Source organism: Eptatretus burgeri, chromosome 9 (genome assembly GCF_056783735.1).
Source record: "Eptatretus burgeri isolate ZD-2024b chromosome 9, Ebu_testis_v1, whole genome shotgun sequence".
NCBI lineage: Eukaryota > Metazoa > Chordata > Myxini > Myxiniformes > Myxinidae > Eptatretus > Eptatretus burgeri.
This window is the reverse complement of record NC_140969.1, coordinates 99975858-99990138: the sequence shown is the minus strand read 5'-3', so window position 1 is coordinate 99990138 and position 14281 is coordinate 99975858. Positions and strand designations below refer to the sequence as shown.

General features: G+C 40.6%; 1 protein-coding gene across 1 annotated transcript in view; it reads left to right on the top strand.

Moving 5' to 3' along the window:
• Positions 1-14281, top strand: part of NPC1L1 (NPC1 like intracellular cholesterol transporter 1) — a 124826-nt gene that overhangs the window by 99775 nt on the left and 10770 nt on the right. Inside the window, exons 14-16 of the mRNA XM_085896330.1 lie at positions 3017-3072; positions 3287-3437; positions 4893-5124. Coding sequence (XP_085752456.1) covers positions 3017-3072; positions 3287-3437; positions 4893-5124 — 439 coding nt within the window. The remainder of the gene's footprint in view (positions 1-3016; positions 3073-3286; positions 3438-4892; positions 5125-14281) is intronic.

Sequence of the window (14281 nt, the reverse complement as noted above, 5' to 3'; positions counted from 1 at the left end):
CAAGGCGGCATGCTGCTTGGGTTTACACCCTTGATCTTCTCCAGTGGATCCCCCAGCTGTCTTGCTGCATATGTGTGTTGAAACATAACATAGCGGGCAGTGTCAATGCTGAGCAAGTTGTGTTTCCCATACAACGAGCATACAAAATGCTCAATTGTCGAAACTGTTTCATCAGGCACATTGTGGTGCTCCCCTTGCATGGCAAATGCTGAGATTAACTGTTCGTGTTTCATCATGATGTCAAAGGATCTCTGTTTTCCTTTGTTCATGAACGATGCTGTGAAGTCGGTATCAGTAAATGCATGAAGTCCAGGAAGAACTTGCAGGACAGTAGACTCCAATTCATCAACCAGTTTGGGAATACTGATGCATCGCCTGATGTTGTTACTGCTGAGTCCAACATCCATCCATATGTTTGGGCAGTCGTGTGCGGCACCTGCGTGGCACAACAGAACCATGAGGACGTCTGTGTCGTTGCTTCTGACAGGGATTGAAGGTATAATGCAGCTTCTTGCACTTCATGATCATCAAAATTGGCACGCCTGATTGCGGCATCTTGACTGAGGTTAGCATTATGTACGATTGTCCCCGTCTTACGACTTACACAATGACTGGTCAATTCATTTGGATATGTTTTCAGGATCTTGTCGACCAAGCTTCTAGCGGGATATGTCGTCTCATCGTCTCCAGGCAAGGTGAGGTAGCGCACGTGCAATGATGACAGGTATTCTGCTCCGTGATTTGACACCAAGGTTACATCGATATGCTTCTGGAGTTCCTGGAATGCTGCTTTGTGAGCGGCCAACTTTGAAGACATCATGTCGTCATGTTTCTGTACTGCGGTTTGGCAATGATGTATGTAATTTCTCCTGCAGGAGTGGTGATATCGTACTTCCTTTGCCTTCATGTCGAGACCTCCTAGCTTTGCAAGCATCACGTTATCTTGCGCAAGTTCAGCTGCATTTTTTATGCTTTCCTCACCCATGTCAGTCATACAGGTCCCCAACGCTTCCCACTTGCCTTTCCCAAGTGACTTGGTGATGGAATTGCAGAACAGGCACTTTTTCTCAAAGATGCCTGTATAACTTGCCTCTGTGTGTTCTACTTCAGAACGCAGTATGTGTGATCGTGATGGGCCAGCTGAATCTTGTTCCACATTTGCAATGGACAGTGCGGTGAAATCTTTGTAACACTGTTTGTGATAACCAGTTGTCTGGTCATATTCAGCAGGAAGGCTTATTCTGAAATACTTTGAGTCTTTTACTGTGGAATGTCTCTTTTCATGAACAGAATTCACTTTCCGCCATGTATTGTCGTCGAAAGGTTTGACTTCTTCGGTAGTTTTACCGTGAATATGGAGAATGCATGTACGTTTTGATGTCATTTTGTTTGCTGTTGGTGAACCTGAAGGAAAAAAATGCTATTCTACCACCACCAACTACATTCATTATACAGGGAATACGCGTGCTATACATAACCATCGTAGTCTGGTCAACAGAAGATAGAATATTATACATTCATCTGTTATAGTTAGAGTATGTCACATTTGTGCAACAAAAAATGAAACTGATGTCCGACCATCTATTTCACTGAAAATTGAATATACCAAATAACCAATTATCTGGGGATACTACTCAGACAAGAACTTTTCCACTTGCAAAGAACATTGAGGTAGTATATACACTGTATCAATATAAAACATAATATTTTGCAATGAGTCACTTTGCTTGAGAATTGTGTAAATCTCGAAAAATGCGATATTTTACAAGTAACCCCATGTATACTATTTTAGTCATTACTCTGTAAAATATAAATCGTTTTGTGTGATTGTTTTTGCATAGGAAAGGGGAATGATAGTTCTTCAAAATAGTGCATTTGTTTTGTAAATAATCCTTTTGAAAACTTCAGGATTGGAAAAAATACACAAAAAATATAAGGTGATAAAACATGCCGGTAAGTAAAATTGGGGTTAATCATTGAAATCAGGCTTATCAGGTTAATCAAAAAAAAATCCAACTTTTTTGAAGTCAAATTGAGAAACAGAATAGTTCATAGAATCCGGCCAATGATAAGCCTTTAGCATGATATCTCATTTTTGGGTGAATCTATTGGACTTGAGTCGAAATTAATTACTTCTAAAGTTCGTTCGTAACGTTCACGAAATGAAATGCATTCATGGGAAATTATAGGGTACCCCTATAAAAACGCGATTTGTGGAAAACTGTCCAAGTGGATTTTTATCAGACCAGCATATTCAAATTCTGCAGACATTTTCACTCTATAAACAACTCTCAGACCTTTTAGTGAACAAAACACAAATAAACCTTTTGTGGGCTCTTGGGCTATATAATAGGTTCTCATTCAGTCTGAACCCCACACCGAGGGCTAAGGCTTCGTCCAAAATGAATCGCTTCCACACCACCATTTTAGTAGATCACTAAAACAACAGCAATCATGGCACCTACCAATGCTTTTTATACATAACAAAATTCCCCCATGGTGGTTAAAGCTCATTTGACCACCTCTACCCAAAGTCCAAAATTATTTCTTCCTTTTTGCAGCAAGGTGGTTGAGGGGGATGGTGGGTATGGAAAATGGCGAGCCAAAGGGGAATTCCTCCCTCCTCCTCCAACCCCCCCACCCAGCTCTCTCCTCGGCTTGTAGCTGAGTAAGTAGAGGAGCCCTCTTTTCCTCTCAGAGCACGAGCTGTCCAGCATGGGAACAAGATGGAAGCCAAATCGTACATCCTGTCCGTATAGTTCCAAAATGGCCAGAATAAAGGACGTGAACCGAAGACAATTTCATGCACACATAAATCACATTGCAAACATTGCAATGTCTACCCCCCCCCCCCTATTCAATACCGGTAATGTTTTTTTTTTGCAGGTGAATGAAGAAAGAAACACAAAAATTATCAAACCAAGTTGTGAAGAGTTTATTGTTTCTTTGTAAAGGTACATTTTCAATGTCATGAAATCTCACAAAACATATCCCTTGCATGTTACCTCTCCCACAGTGGCTTGGCTGCATATAAATCATGTGTCAACATGGATGATAATGGAACAATTTTCGGTGAGTAAAAGGAGAATCACAAAAGAATAGCAGTTGTGTATTTGTGGTGGCCTGTGGCCCACAGAGGTCTCGTCTTCTTCAGAGAGATTGAGAGTAAGGCATGTTAGAATACAGAAAACTCAAGCAAGCTTTGCACTACCAAATTTACACTAAGAGTACTGATTACGTAAATATTTGGATCTTTGATGTTGTCACGTGATTATTTTGTTCACAGCCACGCGGTTCATGGCATACCACAGCCCACTGGTCACTTCGCAGGAGTACACAGCAGCACTCAAGAACATCCGTGAGCTTTCAGAGAATATCACAACTACTATGCGCAAGATTCCTGGAACAGCTGAAAACTTTGAAGTGTTTCCCTACACGTGAGGCTTTTGCAAGTTGCATTTGTTATCATTTTCCTTGTTTACTGATACTGTCAGAAGGCCATATCAGGTTAAACTTCCAAGTTACTAGTTTTCATCAAAACATATATGAAAACTAGGACAGCTCTCGGTAGAGCACGTACCTCTAACAGGCTGAACAGTTTACGTTTTGAATCCCATGATAGTCCGAACCTGCATTCGAACCTAAACCAAAATCCAATCGGCTTGTTCTTGTCATCGAATCAACTCATCCACCCAATTTATGTCACAACTCGTCCACAACCTTTCGAGAAATCCTGCTACATATCATTTTTGGCCCTACCTCTCAATGGTGAAGAATCACTTTAAAGGTTCTCGGGGAAAAAATACAGTATCTGCATCTGAATCCGGATCTTCACCAAGATCGAATCATTTCGTCCTTGGCAGACACCTAACCTGTGCACCAAGTCTGATCAGAATCCGTCGATAACTTTTGAGATATCTTGTTATAAATATATCATTTTTGGCCCCCATCCCTCAATGGTGAAAAAAATCACTTTTAAATTCTCGTATCGGGATCCAGATCCGGATCTTCACCAAAATCGAACCAATTTGTTCTTGTCGCACACCCAACATGACCACTAAGTTTTGTTATAATCCGTCCAAAACTTTTTAAGATATCATGCTCTACATAGTTTTTGGTCCTATCTCTCAATGGTGAAGAATCACTGAAGAATTCTTGGATTCGGATCTTTTCCAAAATCTCATCAATTCGTCCTTGTCACACACCCAACCTGTCCACCAAATTTCGTACGAATATGTCAATAATTTTTTGAGATATCCTGCTTACAGACACACAGACAGACAGACAGACAGACAGACACCCACACAGACAAACAAACAGACAGGGGTGAAAACATAACCTCTGTCCCCCTTAGGTGGTGGAGGCAACACCTTCCAAGTTACTGTTTTCCAAAAAGTTACGGCTCTTACGTAAAACACACGTGATGACAGCAGGTAGACATGCCGATGAGAAATAAATTAAAGTTACATTTGCAGGGTCATGATTCATTTACTGAACCTTCATATCAGGATAGAAACTGTTCGATGATCAGATCGAAGAATTTTCTGTTTTAAAAATTCGATTTATGTTTCACTTTTACAAGTCATACTTCAAGTTTCATGATAAGTCACTTTTAAAAATTTTTTGTGTATTTTGTACGGACATAGTCCGTTTCTCATGGTACGTGTCAATCAGTGTTTGATATGTGGTGTGGCACAACTCAACATTTCAACCCATCAGCTCATGTTTTATCTACTCTTACAATTTTGCCGAATAAATATATCGAAGGGGTGAAACAGAAAATATTTAAGAGCAATTGATATAAATGAAAGTTGGGCGATAGAGGGTTAAAATGAAGCGTTCATAAACTTTGTCTTTAACACCCATTGTTTTGCTTGTACCTGTCTCCATAGGGTCACCTACGTGTTTTACGAACAATACCTCACGATCGTCAAGGAGGGACTCTTTAACATTGGTGTGTGTTTAATTCCCACTTTCGTGGTGTGCTGCATCCTACTGGGCATGGACATACTCTCGGGAATAATCAACCTTGTCGTCATCCTCATGATTGTCATTGACACTGTTGGGGTCATGACCCTCTGGAGCATCGACTTCAATGCTGTCTCCCTTGTCAACCTCGTCACGGTGACTCAAACCTCTCTACACACAACATGTATCAATTGATGTGTTTGTTACTATTATCAGCGTACCCGCCCAACTGACGATCTTGTTCCAAGAATGAAACACGTTCTTCTGATGGATACCTTCACTTGGGTGGTGTATTGGCAAGTGACAGCTCTGTAGAGGAAAAATAAATAAATAACCTGGGTTGTGTGCATGAAGCAAAAACATACCTTCTGCTTATAATTCAAAACACCTCACTGCACTGGAAAACGTGGGGACAGGAATACTGTCCTGTAAATGGTGGAAACTAGTAATACCATCCCACGTCTAGAAGGGGTGTGACACGATACACATTTACATAGAGAATTTGTGTTCCCTCCTCCTTACCCCCCTAACCTCCCCCCCCCCAAGACCACCAGCAAAGATAAAAACACCCCTATACATTAATTGGGGTCATGCTGATCCTTTGGAGCAAGTCTGGATGGAATTGGGAACTGTAGGAGACTCCCAAGCATGTACCATGTACACGTGGTACGTGCTTGAGAGCCCCATTGGTGCGCATTACTGTCTACGTTATCGCTGATGATTCGCCTACGGTAGCTGAAGGGGAGTGTAGCATTGAGATTCTCACGTGTGCACTATGTGTGAACATCTTTATAGTTGTTGAGGAACTCTGCGAAGGGTTCGAAACAGCGTAGCGCTTACCTTGTGTAGGTCTTCTTGGGTTGCTTTATGCAGCTTTTTCAGTGGAGGAGTGTGAGAGGGGTCAATTGCTTATATAATCCTAGCCACCTGGGTTTAATTGATTAGGTGAGAGCTGATTGGCTATTCCCTCCATTCACAGGTGAGAGATTTGGGTGGGTCTTGACACACACACACACACACACACACACACACACACACACACACACACACACACACACACACACACACACACACACACACACGTAGCGATTCCGCTGGGATCCACATCCAACAGTAGCGGATCGGCCTCGCTGAAGCAAATGACTCCACAGCAGTATATGGAAGAAATGAAATGGATGATTGGAACCGGCATCCGCAAAAAATGAACGGGATTTTACAAACAGGAAGACCGAATAATCGTGACTATGCAAAAACATGGCTGAGGATATGAAAAATAGGCATTGGGTTCAGGGCCGATGTGCAGGCAATTGGCCGTGAGGTAAGGGCTGAGGAAGAGACCAGGTTGGTAGAGGAGGTAAAAGCTCAATCGAAGGCAAGCAATACACGGACCCATGCGAGGCGAGTGCGTCGGTACGTGATGGAATCGGGGAAAGGAATAAACAGAGTAAAATGCGGAAGACGGAGGAAGAAATGGCATTAAAAGGACAGATTGGTGGGATGGAGAGCGAAATTGATGAAAAAATGAAGGAACAAGGGAATGAATCGAAGGGTCAAATTCATGGAATGGAGAATGACATGAAGGGAATGAGTGAACTAAATTAAGAAGGAAATGACACAAGAACTGGGGGCACTATACTAATTGATGTATTCGGGGAAATGAATGAACAATTGGAAGATGAAGTTAATGAAGAAAGGAATGAAATGAGGGAACTAACGAATGAAATAGGGAAATGAATGAACGTTTGGAAGACGAAATTGATGAACAAAGGAATGAAATGGAAGGATTCGACCTCAAGGGCTATCCCATCTGGGTGGATTCCATAATGCAGCAGCAGGTAGAGGAACTGGGATTTCGTCAGTGCCAGGATGGCAGTTTAGAGCAAAAGTTGGAAACTCGTGTAACAGAACAAGAGCTGGTGTTGGCTGATAAAGGCTTGTGGGAGCCACAATTGACTGGGGAAAGGATGGATGGAATGTTACAGGAGCAGCTGAATACTTGGGACAAAGTCATAAAGGGAGAGGAGATAGAACCAGGGGTTTCTGTTGGTGTCAATGTTGATAGTTCTGTCGAAACCATGCTTAGACTAACTGACAAAACTTTGAAAACAAAAGTTCACACCTTGGTCCATGATTCGTGACCACCCTTACCGAAACGGAGGTGGATACTTTGAGACCTGGGAGGACTCCATTCCACCTTCTGAAATCTGCATGTGGAGATCATGAATAACACGTACACACACACACACACACACACACACACTCACACTCACACTCACACTCACACTCACACTCACACTCACACTCACACTCACACTCACACTCACACACACACGACACAAACGATGATAGATACTTTAGAGACATGGGGCGGGAGCATCTAATACCCATGCTATCTACCTGGCAAAGGTCTGCCCGCATGCATGCTCATACATGCAGTTTGCACTCCTCCAGTCGGCTCACTCCAAATCTGATTCGTACATGCTACAGTCCCCTCAACAGAGAGGGAGGGGTGGGGAAGCAGGGAGAGGGGTGGGGAAGCAGGGAGAGGGGTGGGAGAGAGAGAGAGAGAGAGAGAGAGAGAGAGAGAGAGAGAGAGAGAGAGAGAGAGAGATGGGGTGGGAAAAGGGTGAGGCGTGGGTTGGAGAGGGAGGTGTGGGATAGGGGTGAGTGAGGCAGAGGGGAGAGGGATTCTGACAGATGAGATGTCCAGTTTAACGCCCATCCAAGAGATGGCACACACATTGATGAGTCACCCTGTCTGTGAAACACCAGGATGACAGTTTATAGCTGGGTCGGGATTCAAATCCAGGTTACACAGAGCGAGCATGCATACCTCTCAGCTTTCCTGGCATGATATGGCAATTCATTATTTCATAACAACTGAAAATATTTTTTACTCCTTGTGATCATATAATTTATTTTGCCTTCCTACCTGTGGTATCGAACCGCGGTATCGCCATTGATTGAAGCTTGAAGAATGTGGGCCAAGTAGCTTCACGAAGCACTCCATGAAACAGTTGAAGAAACTTTAAAAAACGAAACATTTAATTTTTATTTGTATTTATCTATGCCGAAGTGACGGGTCATATTATAGAAGATCGTACAAAAAGGGGAAACGTCATCGAAAATAAAATTTCACATTTTCAGTGAGCCACCCACCACCTGTTGCACTGTAGAACAACACATGGCCAACACACGTGAGTGGCCCCTGAACTTTGTTCAACTCGATCGATATAGTATTCAGTGACAGTCCGAATATTGTCGAGCGCTCGACAAGTGGCTTAAGCACTCCAACGAAAAGGTTGGTGAGAAATGGCTTGTTTGGCATGCGATTAGCAATCACCTCCTGGAGATGCCAGAAATGTTAAATATGTCCGAAATGGACAAGTGAACACTTTTCTTTCAGTCGGAACTGCTGCTAAGTTTGATTCTGGAGCTTAAATTTTGCAACCCGGCTTTATTTAAGAGATTCTCAAGGTTATTGCAGGTGCGGAAATTAAATAAAGCAACGAAAACTGACATCTCCGGGCGTTTATAAGCATTGCAATATACCCAGCGATTTATAGTTATGATGAACAGGCATTCAATAATATTAGTGAGGAAAGTGAAAAAAAGAAACTTTATCGTTAAGAAATCGTTGCTGCCTCTTCCAAGTGAAGGCATGGTTGAGCAGGCCAAAAAACATGGTGGCTTCAGACCCCAGTGTGGTAACACAGGATATGCCTGAAGACCCCAGAGAGTGAGGTTGCCGATGATCGCCTGATCAGTGATTATAATTATATAATGCCTTTAATTATCTTCAAAAGGGGCATTTTAATTAACCCAAACACCCAATTTTCAGTCATGCATTTCCTTGGAGTTCTCTTAGTATGCATGCAAATTTTCAGGCTGCTAGGATTCATGTTTTTGGAGTGAGGGAGGAGACTCAATGTTTCAGCCAGGAACCTGGCGTGAACTGGGCCTTCATTAGCTTTCATCCAGAGCAATTTTCTGGTTTACCTCATTCGTATCAAAAGGGAGGGTTTGACACAGCAATCTTTCCCATTCTCAAAGTTGCAATATTCGCTCGCTTACGTTCACTCATATATCTCCTTTTCAAATGAAACACATTTCTTCGTGAAACACCTCCCTTTTGACACTACTACCCTGCAAGGCTGGGCTTCCTTTCATGTGATCATTTCTTTAACCAAATGGAGATCTCATAAATATTTGTTTGTTTTATTTTCGGGAATAACTTAATTTATTCACCAGTAAAAAGGTGGTGGTAGCCCGTTAAAACCCCAACCGCATTTTTATTCATACTTATACTTTAAACCCATTGGTAATGTAATCCTCCATCACCCATTATATATCTGTAATCATCAAATGCTGTTCCAGCTTTCTCACTAACAGTCTCTGAGAATATTTAATGTTTATAATTTCTAATAAGATTCATCTCTATCTAAACATCTTTTCTTTTCCATGTACACTCAAGGTAATATTGAAAGTTCATGGTCTCTTTTAATGCACTCTTCTTTAAAACTATGTTTCTTTTCACATTTGAATTAATTTAACCCCCAAGTCAAGTATTTATAAGCATATGCTTTTGATCTAACACCTACAAATTCACTTAATATCTTTACACCTAATTCATCTTTAAATTTACCAATAATCTTTTTGTTCTTATTCGAAAAGAGTGGGTTATTAGGATCATAATTACTTGTATCATAAATATCTTCATCTTCTTTCATATCCTTATAAACATCATCTGTAGTTATCTCAAGTATGAAGCAATCCGTATCCATATAGAGCAATACAATATTCTCACTACATCTTTTCTTTACATTATTATGAAAGTAATCAAATATCCAATGCTTTGAAAGATCTAAAACAGCTGTTCCCACATAAATAGGTTTATCCATCTTTTTCACTCTTTATTCAAATGAACAGCACAAAAATTATCTGTAAATATTTCTTCTCTTTTAAACCTTGGTATCAACTTCTCTGCCTGCTCCCAAGTTGTAGCAAGTCTTACATTTTGTCTCTTCCTTATATTTTCCATTGTTTTCCCAAATTCAGAATTATTCATCAACTTATAAAAGTCCTCAAAATCATTATTTGCCTTTGTTCTCATTCTCATATTATAATCAACATATTTAGCTAACCAATGACTATGACTAAACCTTAGTGCCCTATGTACCTTTTTAACTTTTAGTCCTGCTTCTATAAATTGCTTCCGATTTCTTTGATGTAAAACATACTTCTCTTTATCAAACAATGTTGTTCGTAATTTAGCTGTTGGAATGTGTTTAAACTCATTTGAATAACTAAATAAATGTTGATAATCACTGAATAGCTCTTGATTGGGGGTCTCTTTTCCAGCACCATGATGAAGGTCTTTATGTTTGTTATGACGTTTTCTAAGATACTTTAAATCGACTTCAAAATAATACCCATAATCCCATTTATCTAAATATTCTTGACTTATGAAAGTTAATTCATCCAAGATAGATTTGTACTCATATTCTTTCACCAACTTAGAATTACCATTGGGTTGAGATTCAGACATTGCCCAACCATTCAAGTTATTAGCATCAAAGTACATTCAGTAAGATGTGGGCTTATCGGGTGAGAAGTCTGGAAGATATTTATTATTTGACCTAAGCATATCTCTTTGAATAAACTTGTGAAATTCCTCCTCTTTTAGCCTTCTCAATCATCAAGAGCATATTTACATCACTTAGAAGATCAAGGGGTTGTTTTGTCATTTTTAACATGGCACTCCAGGCTAGTGCAGGAGATGTATAATAATGGACAGGATCAAGTCCATAGCAATGGAATCTCAAACACATCAGCGAGTAATAAAACATCAGTTATTTAAGAAAGGTCATGATATTCACCCATATTCTTTATCTCAAACTCTTTCCAAACTTGTTTCACTCTTTCGTATTTTTCACCCGTCATCTGACATCTTCCTAACTTGTTATAAAATGCTTTGGAGGAGGAAGTCTTGTTTCTTTAGATCTTTTAAGGGAATCCATATAATCATTTGGATAAATGCCCTTTTTAATAAGAGGAGAAATGTCTTTACTCAAGTCAGCTTCAGTCCTAAATTGACTAGAAAGTATAGGAAAAGAGGAGATTTTGAAACCAAAGAACTTGGAGGGCTCGCCATAAATTTATGAGTCAAGAAATCTAATATTTGTATTTACACCCATTTCACGAGTATAAATCTGTTTTGTAAATGAGATGTAATTTTGATCTGTATTAGAAATTGCTATTATCTTTCCAGGAGTCTTACTTAGTTCTTTTCTAAAGAGATGTGTATCATAATGACAATTATTATGAAGAAATACAGGTATGAATGTCAGGATTTTATAATTTAGATTACAATTATTATGAGCTGCTCCTCTATTTTTCCCCATTATATGACAATGATCTCTAACCCTTTTATCAGTTTTTAACAAAGTCTCTGAGCATATATGACAAATCCTTGCTTCTTCAAATTCTTTCTCTTCATTTGGAGATAAGTTAAGGGGTTTATTTGTTCTTAACATAATTTTAGTTAGCCTCAATGCAATCCTCAATCCTTTTAACAAAACCATCAGCAGCATCAGGTCCTCCATACAACTCCAACTTATCATATTTACTTCCAACAGATGATTTAATGTAATAACAAAACCCACAAGGAATATGCTTTTGATATTTTTTAATATCATCAGTCTTTTCCAAGATGCTCTCAAAATCAGCATATATTGCAAACGGGTGTTTTATACATTTATTTGTTTCATTTAATACAACTTTCTCTCCTGGTTCTGGCATCTCAACAACTGCTGCTTTATGATTAGAACAATACTTTAAATGTTTCTCAAGTCTTTGTTGAGATTTAACAATTTTTAGACATCTCTTACAAAGATATGATTTATGCCTTGATTTATAAACTTGACTTCTTCCCAATCAAGAAAAGTTTTTGAGATAAACATGAGCCGTTTCTTTATTAGGGAAATAAAGGAGATGTACATGTCGGTCATTTGACCAATTATCATTGGATATAGTATTACGAACTCTTTGAATTTGGACTTTGTTTTTATCAGTTAAACTATGAACATTTATTGATAGGTTATTCATATTCTCAAACTCGATATTCTTCATCTCATCGATGGTCTCTTTCTGAGGCAGACCGACATCCACACCGGCATGATGTTCGTCCGGACAATTATTATATTTCAAATATGTCCCCACCTCTGCCCCTAAAATTTCATTGTTTTTATTCATTTCCTCTTTCAATTCCGTTTTATTTCTCTCCATTCCGTCTTAAATTCATCGAATTTCTCCTTTTTATTTTTTGCATCAACATGGCCCGGACCAACATCTCTTCCATTTCCTGGTTCCCTCGCTCAGAACCCGTGGCTGGAAGGCTCCGAGCAGAGTCAGGAATTATGTATAGTGGCTTTCTTCCCACGCTTAGGAAATTGAAAAAAAATTGTATTTTTAGCTCACTTGGACTTTAGTCCGGTGAGCTTATGCGATCGAGCAGCATCCTTAGGCCAGTCAGTTAGTGAGTCTGCAAACACTTCAGTCATTATCACTTGAACCAAACACATGATGTTGATGAAACTTGGCCACAAGCTTGGCTCATCAAAATCTGTACTCATTAAGGGGGCTGATGGGTGGGGGGGGTGTTTGACCACCTCAACGATAGGTATTTGCTCTCTTCTCTGAAACTACACACATGATTTTGATGGCATTTGACCACGACCTTCATCATCCGTGATATACCAAAGTTTTTTCACGCCATCAAAAACAAAAATCAGGGTTTAAGGGGGTTTGAGTGACTGTTGCTCTTGATCCTAGTGAGCTTCAGGACCCACAGTCCTATTTTTTTATTTGTAATGTGATCCCCTTGTGCTTTCCCATCACCAATTAACTATAAATTTGGAAGGTTCAAAAATCTACACTCCTGACAACAAATGACAGAAGTCAGGTGATTCGAGAAATCCCATTCCTGACAACAAATGTTGAGGTCAGGTGGTTCGAGAAATCCCACTCCTGATGAAACAAATGTAGTGTCAATGGCTCAACTAATATCGAGATCATTGCAACGCGAGGTTAAAATCTTGTGATGTACCGGATGGTTTTAACTCCTGTGGAGACGTTCCAAATTATGGAAGACGATGCACATGCGGTTGTGAGGAGAGATACAAGAACATTGGCTTTTGTTAAAACCAACGGGTTTATTCCTCAAACCACAAACAAATAAAAATAACCAGGGAATGGTGGAATCATGACGGGCAAGATGACAACAGATTGGGAGGGAAGGAAGGGAATGCAATTAATAAAGAGTGAATTATGTTCAGTGAGGTAAAAATAAATCAAAAGACATCTAAGGCACCTCAACCGAACTCGGTCACAGATGAGAAAGGGACAAAACCGGGGGACTCAGCTCTGGTAGTAGTGGGGGGGGGGGGGAGATGGTTGCAGAGCAGCCATGAGCAGGTGATGAGGAGGTGATTGGCAGAATGATGAACAGGCAGCAGTCAGACTAACAAGCACAGGGCAAAGGCAGGCACATGGCACATGCAGGCAAACAGGATAATCTCCTCGGAGCTCTCCTCCCTCAGCACTCGTCATTGTTCTCCTTAGCACTAGGATGCCAGGTGGTTCAACAAATACCACTCTTCACGATCCTCTGCACTTCAGGATCCTCTCACACACCGAGACCACCTGGTTGTTGGCTCCTCCCTCTTCTCCTTGGGCAATGCCCCACCCCTTGGGGGCATTCGTAGCTCTCCCCCTTGGTGGCATTCACAGCTCTGCCCTTGGGGGCGTTCATGGCTGCACTCCTCTCTCTTTCACTGTATCTTAGTGCCCCAGGTTGATGTTTACAAAGGGGTTATACATACAATTTCCTGAACCATAATCCCCAATTAATTATTATTATGCCCCATCGCCTGTATCGTGAACTCGCAAACAACACAATCCTTAAGCTGACGTGTCCCTACTTATTACATCGAGATGGGCTAGCTACTCGTACATGGACCATGTTACTCTATACAGTTCTATCTGTTCTAAGGTAATCTCAAACCCCCCCCCCTCCCCCACCCACGAATATAACACATTTCATTTGTCTGCTGCTGACTTGATTTTCCTTCTATCGTATAAGCTGAGCAAGTTCAAGTGCTTGTCTTGCATTGGGGAGGTTCTTCTGGGTCTTCCTGGCCCTTCTTCGTCTTGTACTGACCCATTTTACTTCAGGCGTTGCAAAGTGCCACTCACACCGTTGAAGCAGATCTTCAGCTTTTCTGCTATTTTCTTCATGGTGTGCCCTTCTTCT